Source organism: Pezoporus flaviventris, unplaced genomic scaffold (assembly GCF_033815535.1).
Source record: "Pezoporus flaviventris isolate CSIRO_AGI_PZ_B2104156 unplaced genomic scaffold, CSIRO_AGI_Pfla_v1 ptg000015l, whole genome shotgun sequence".
NCBI lineage: Eukaryota > Metazoa > Chordata > Aves > Psittaciformes > Psittacidae > Pezoporus > Pezoporus flaviventris.
This window is the reverse complement of record NW_026892563.1, coordinates 39,494,347-39,500,869: the sequence shown is the minus strand read 5'-3', so window position 1 is coordinate 39,500,869 and position 6,523 is coordinate 39,494,347. Positions and strand designations below refer to the sequence as shown.

The window sequence follows — 6,523 nt, the reverse complement described above, 5'->3', positions numbered from 1 at the left end:
GCCAGCTGGGTATATATCTGGTTTAGCACATTCCTGAGCTGGCTTTCAGCCTTGGTTTATAGGTCAAATCTGACTCAAAGGGCTGATAGACAAATAGCCTATGTCTGGTGAAGCAGTGCAAAACACCAGTAAAGGACTCGCTCAGCTGCTGTGGGAGCTCAGCACATGCTTTAAATGGAAGAGGTCTGTCCTGTGCCAGCAGTCCACTGGTATTCTAGAATCCTGATATCCTTGGGTACCTCAGCTTGCCTTTTCTTAGGTGCAGGCCCCTGGATTTACAAACCTGAATTAGAATTTGTGTCTCACCAGTGTGGATGGCAGAGTCCAAAACTGGCATTCATATTTCACACTGAAAGCTATTATTTAATCCCTGATCATGGGATTCTTGGTCACTGTAAGGAAAATTCCCCATCTCATGTCACATGCTGGGAAAAGCACAGGAAAGCACCTCATTGGAAACGAATAGAAAGCAGAACTGAACTTGGATATACAAATACAGTGTCTCACAAAGAGACTGAGATGTTTCTTTTAGTCACTACTGTGTCAGTGGGAACAAAGGAGGGAGGAAAGGCCATCTCTAAGTGGCTCAGTCTTCCACTACAAAGAGATGTGCAGAAAGCATCTGAAAACTATCAGAGCTGAGAATAAATGAGCTATGACAAGAATAATCCCTGTCAGTCCCAGACACAGCAAGTGTCACTTTGTGTACTCATAATCTGCATCTGGTGGCTGCAGCTAACTAAAAGTAAGTGAACACCCAGAAAGTTAAGCCTGTCCTCCATCCCTGGCAGTGTTCAAGGCCAGGTTGGGCAGGGCCTTAAGCAACCTGGTCTACTGTGAGGCATCCCTGCCCATGGCAGGGGGTTGGACCTGGATGATCTTAAGGTCCTTTCCAACCACCTATGTTAATCTGATTAAATAAATGAACAAGTCGACGTTAAGATGTTTCCATAAGATTATGCACAAGTGGTGTGCGAGTACCATGATGGCTACAGCCTGGCTTCAGTAGAACTGGCCTCTGCTGTTGGAAGGGAATAACGTGAGAAAGGGTTCTCACATGGGCTTCAACTAGATTAAGGGTTTGCTTTTTCTTTCACAAATTGAGTGGGATAAATACCATGCCTGTTGAGTTCAGGATTTGCAGTCTACTTGGGAATGCTGAAGGCTTTTGTGGGCAGCTTCCTGTGCAGTATTTGATTTTGAGTATATAAAGAGAATCTTTATGAACTGTTATAAATACCTAAGAAAACATAAATGAGGTATGATTAAGTTGGGTCAGATGATGCTTCAGGGAGTTTTGCTTGTTGGTCTCTACTAGGAGGTGTGGTAAATTTGTCAACAAGTCAAACATTGCAGGGAAGTTTCTAGATCTCAGTGGAGAGAATCACTGGCTCTGCTGACAGCCACCTGGAAGAGGTGATACCAACTTAAGAAGTTGTCACTGTGCCTCTGCAATGACTAAACTCTTTCTGTTGTGGATGGTTGAACATGACTGTTTAACCAAGACTTACGTTTGGAGTGTCATGGTTTCATGTTTTGTGAGACTAAACCATCCAGTCCGGAGTCCCTTGACACGTTTGAGATGGATATGGTTTTGAGTCCAGGGGATTTTGTGGAGAGGAGTGTTCCAGGAGGCATTTGGTACAGTTACTTGGGTAGCATAGAGTAGCTATCAAGTCGCAAAAAGACTGTCAGAACAGAAGGGAGATTGGGCCATGGCAATGGCAGCTATGATGAGGCCCTGCATTTGCTGTTCTAGACTATAACCGCATGTTAATCCGGAGGTAAAATTCCACACCGGAAAAGGTAAGAGGATATTTAAATGGGAAGGAGCTGTTTGCTGTACTCTGGGCAGTCCTAGAGCAGATGCAGCAGTCAGAGATGCATGTCTCTGTGGTTTCTGTTGAGAACTGACTGATATGGTTGCTTTTACTCTGGAGGAAGTGAGCTACAGCTGCGATTTCCTTACTGACTTGTTGGATAAATTGGCAGCCTGACAGATGCTGAAGTTAAAAGAGGATGTCAGTGTTAAACATATGAGGCAAATGGGGACTTTTGAGCCGAGAAGAAACATCCACAGACTTGCCGTTTATGACTACCTGTTCTCCATCTACTCTGACTCCAAGGCTACAGAAATGCGTTGCATGAAACCATGTGTGCAGAGGGTTGTGTGTGCTTGAACTTCTTACTTAAGGTTGCCCTCTGTATCTGCAAGACTCCTTTCTCCTATTAGACTTGCTGTCAATGTCAAAGGGTCAACAGTAGGACTTGGTTTGCATGAAAAGCAATAAAGAGAGGCTGATTTATTAGAGCTCAACTGGCTGCCAGGAGGCTCAGTGACTCCTTTAATGTGGAGACAGCCAAGTGAAGGGTTTGGGACAGGCTTGGGGAGGCTCTGCTGCGAGTGCCTCCACTGAGCTGAGCACCTGCAGTAATCTGTAAACCTCTTGCACTCGTCCTTTGGTTAATGTCATCCAGTGCTTCCTTTCCTTTCCTTGTCTCAAGTCATCATGTGTGTGTGATGGCAGTTGTGTGAGGTGGTGTGATGACAGAAGCCAAGAGGAGGTAAAACAGCTGTAATTTTATTTGTGACTGGTACCGCTGCATCCAGTACTTCTGTTAACTAGAAAGCTTCCAGGGTAGTGTAATCCGAAGCTGTGGCTTGGGGCTTGCAGGCAGTGCCCGGACTTTTGCTGCCATCCCACCCTGGGGGTATCCTTGTGGGCGACACTCGTAAGTGTCACTGGTCAGCACAGGTGGAATAACATGTTAAGGATCAAACCATTTCTCTGACTGACATAGTATGTGTGGAGGCTGTAATGAACTCTGGAAATAAGGCTGTGAAACAACTTGAATCTCCACTACTGCCTTCAGCTCAAAGATTAAAGACCAGGCAAAATGCTGGAGAAGGTCCAACCACTACCCTCACACTGCCAAGTCCCACTAACTTATGTCCTTAAGTGCCACATCCACACAGCTTGTCTGCAACTGTGTGTCCGAGGACTGGGTAAGTGGGAACAGAGCAGGAGCTGCTTTTGCTGGTATGCCACCAGTCATGTCTAGCTCAGTTCCACAATAACAGGCATGACGGACTTCCTGGGGTCACTATGAAGTAAATCTGGGGGTTTCAATGTCACTTCCACAGCATATTAAAGACTCGGTGGTGTTTCTCTGGTCAGTCTCAGAGGACCCTGAAGTTCTCTCTCCTTTGGTAAGGGTGGCTCTTCCCTGGGGGTGGAGTTTCAGTCAGGGATGATGGGAAAGATTTCCTATTATTTCCCTTTCTTTTTAAAAAGCCACATCTTTCTGAGCTTACTGTTCTTCCTTCCCCACTTCCCAAAACCTTGTATCTGTGATGTAAGCCGCTTTTGGTGTCAGAATCTTAACCTGTTCATTTGTTGTGCTTTTGAGAACGCCCATTTTTGTGTTTCTGAAAGGACAGTAAAGCTTCTTGCTACCTCAGCAGCCTGCACTGGGAATGATGCTTAAGGCTCCTGACAGGTAAAGGGTCCCCAGGGTTGGTGCTAGATGGTGTTTGTGTGCGAAGTAAGACAACAAAGGATATTTGCTCTCACGGGCAGAAGAAGAGTCTCTGTTTCTGTTAGTATTTCAATATCGTGGGCAATTTCTTCAAGGCCACCAGTATCTTCCCCTCCAGTTACCATGGCAAAAATCTCAATCTCCAGTTCAACCTGCAAGCCTGCAGCCACCTAGCAGAGACAGAGGGTTACTCACAGGTAAGGTGCATGTTTCATATACTTGTTTCTGATGACATTAAAGACTTAGTGCCCAGCACACGGGTTTGTGATTGCCAGTCACCCAGTATCTGTTTCACTAGAAAGGTCAGCACAAAACATGGCAGCTTGAGAGAAAACTGCCAGGGGTTTGTATTTTTTTCCCTTAAACTTCCTTTTTAGGTTGCAGAAGGGAAAAGGGAATTGGGGCAGCTGAGAATCAAGAAGAGGGGGCCTGCTGCAATAGGAATGGTTATAAACTAAAGGAGGGTGAGATTTAGGTTGGATATAAAGAAGAATTTCTTTTTACTGGGAGGGTGCTGAGGCACTGCCACAGGGTGCCCCAAGAAGCTGTGGCTGCCCCATCCCTGGCAGTGTTCGAGGCCAGGTTGGACAGGGCTTGGAGCAACCTGCTCTAGTGGAAGGTGTCTCTGCCCTTGGCAGGGGGTTGGAACTGGATGAGCTCTAATGTTTCTTTCAACCCAAACCATGCTATGATTTGAAGTACTGATTTGTGGCTAGGGCTCTGGACTAGGAGGTTTCACGTGCCTTCTGGCACTATGTTCTTACACAAGTCATTGTTTCTTGATTCCATGCCTGTAAAGGCATTGTCAAGAACATCATTGTCTGGTATGACCTGGATGCTGTGGGGATACTGAGCAGCACAGTATTTATCCACACACAGGTGAAGAGAGAGACTGAACAAAAGCAGAAATGTGACAATTTAGAATGCTCTGGTGCTTTGCTAGGTAAGACTTGAGGTGGAGAATAGTTGCAAACAGAAGAAATAGTTGAGGGAAGAGTTTAGTTCTTAAAGCTATTGGGACAGGAGATGAAGTCTAGGTGTAGGACAGAGCAGATGTTTGTTCTGAATGATGGGAAAACTCAGGCAGTAGTAGCGTATCCCATTTACTTCTAGAAAAGCTCTCTTGAATCTCAGTGTTTCACCTGCTGCTTTCCACTGAACTTTACATGTTTACCCCTTCGCATTCTGGCACAGGCTGAGACTGGGAGTGCATGGAATGCTTGGTTGAAGGCAGGAGAGAGACAGTGGAAGGCAGCATCACTTTAAACAAATCATGTGTTCCTTGCCAGCTTTATTCCCAGTCAGCTGGTGGGAGAGGAACCCAAGATGGCCCGAGGGTAATAAAAAGCCAAGGATTGTTTGTGTAACCTACAGGTCCTGGTGTGTACATCACTCTCAGTCCCGTGTGTGGAGGTGGCTGCTTCACCCGAAACCTGTCAGAGAGAGAAGAGAATCAGTTTGGAGCAGCTGTTTCAGGCAGGTAGGAGGCATTGCTGGAAAGAAGCCAGCCTGCTCTTCCTCTGCTTGTGCAGCCAACAGCAGAATGTGTTAGCTCATCCTTCCTGTCACAGTGTACAACTTGGGCTGCAGCAGTATTCCTGGGCCTCTCCTCAGGACTCAGGTTTCTAACAGAAGCACCCAAAGGAACAGATGAATGGGCTAAAGTCAGACTCCAGAGACCTCTTTACACTGACTGGACCTTACAGCAGCATGTGAAACGTCAGCGTGCTCAGCCTGCATACACAAGGGAAGCTGAAATGCACATTACATCTCCTTGGCAAACATCTGCGTGTTGCACACCCAGAAGTCCTACACGATCTTTATTTAATGCCCTTTTATATGATTCTATTGCAGACAGATACCAGTGTAAATTGTGTGTAAATAATTTCACAGTACCCACTAAGGCAGTGGTTTCACTTCTTCATTTCTCACTGATGGTTTCACATCTCTGCAGCCCTTTTGTGCACACAACTTCCACTGTCAAGGTCTCTGAAGGTCACTATAGCAGATATGACCTCTACTTTTGTAAGGCTCTGGACTTTATCCTCTGGTTTTCATCTCTACCCGAAGAACAGTTACCAGCCTGTGCTTGCACCAGAGGCTGTTAAAGGAAAGGCAGTAGAAGAGCCATTGCTAGTATATGGCTCCATCTTATGGAAGGCTCTGTCAGACTTCTAAACTGGCTGCCAGAATTCCTGTTCTTTCTCTGGAGCCTGGACTGTTATGAGAAGCTGGACTAATTTTCATCAGGATGTCCCAAGTTTAGACTATTATATGAACAATGTGGAAAGCAATAGTTAGCTACTGTCCCTGTCATTGAAAAGCTCTGGCTGCAGCACGAGGCAGACATAGGGCAGAATTGCCATTCAGGAGCTTGCAGTTCAGCTTTCCTGTCAAAGCATCAACTAAAAAGCTTAAAAGCTAGGCTGGACTTACCAGAATCATGGTGGTATTTTCCTTGACTCTCCTTACTGCTGTCCTTAACCAATGCTAATGTTGCAGGAAAAAAGCAAAGACTATTTATCACCCGTGCTAAACGGAACCAGCTTCTGAGTGACCTGGACTGGTCTCAGAAAATAGACAAATGGGTGAGTTTGGCCTGAATAGCAGCTTTTAGTTAACTGCTAAATAAAATCAGACTCTCTCAACCTGCAGGAGGTAACTGAGGGTAGGGAGGCATGAGAGGCTGACAACAGAGAACTTTGGTGGGCACAGCTGTCGTGGAACACAGCAATTTAAAAAGCTTGGTTTTGGCTTTGGGACTTTTGAGCCATCTGAAATGAAAGCCTCCCACCAAGTACTGAAATTCCTGAAACCAGCTGGTGGGATTATAACAATTCAAATGTGGCTCTTTTGAAGTGACAGAGCTTAGGTGGAAGCCCAGAAGCTGTAAGGACATAAGAAACCTGTTGCTGCAGGCTCTCCTTTCAGCTAAAAAGCAAGATACACATAGCACAGCTAAGGCAAGTCCAGTTGAGCAAAC

General features: G+C 45.7%; 1 protein-coding gene across 1 annotated transcript in view; it reads right to left on the bottom strand.

Annotated features, from left to right (window-relative positions):
• Positions 1-2,566: 2,566 nt before the first annotated feature.
• SPAG17 (sperm associated antigen 17) overlaps positions 2,567-6,523 on the bottom strand; it is a 104,787-nt gene continuing 100,830 nt past the window's right edge. Inside the window, exons 45-47 of the mRNA XM_061454195.1 lie at positions 4,913-4,973; positions 3,566-3,710; positions 2,567-2,756 (exon numbers count right to left, since the gene is read on the bottom strand). Coding sequence (XP_061310179.1) covers positions 2,620-2,756; positions 3,566-3,710; positions 4,913-4,973 — 343 coding nt within the window. The 3' untranslated portion in view covers positions 2,567-2,619. The remainder of the gene's footprint in view (positions 2,757-3,565; positions 3,711-4,912; positions 4,974-6,523) is intronic.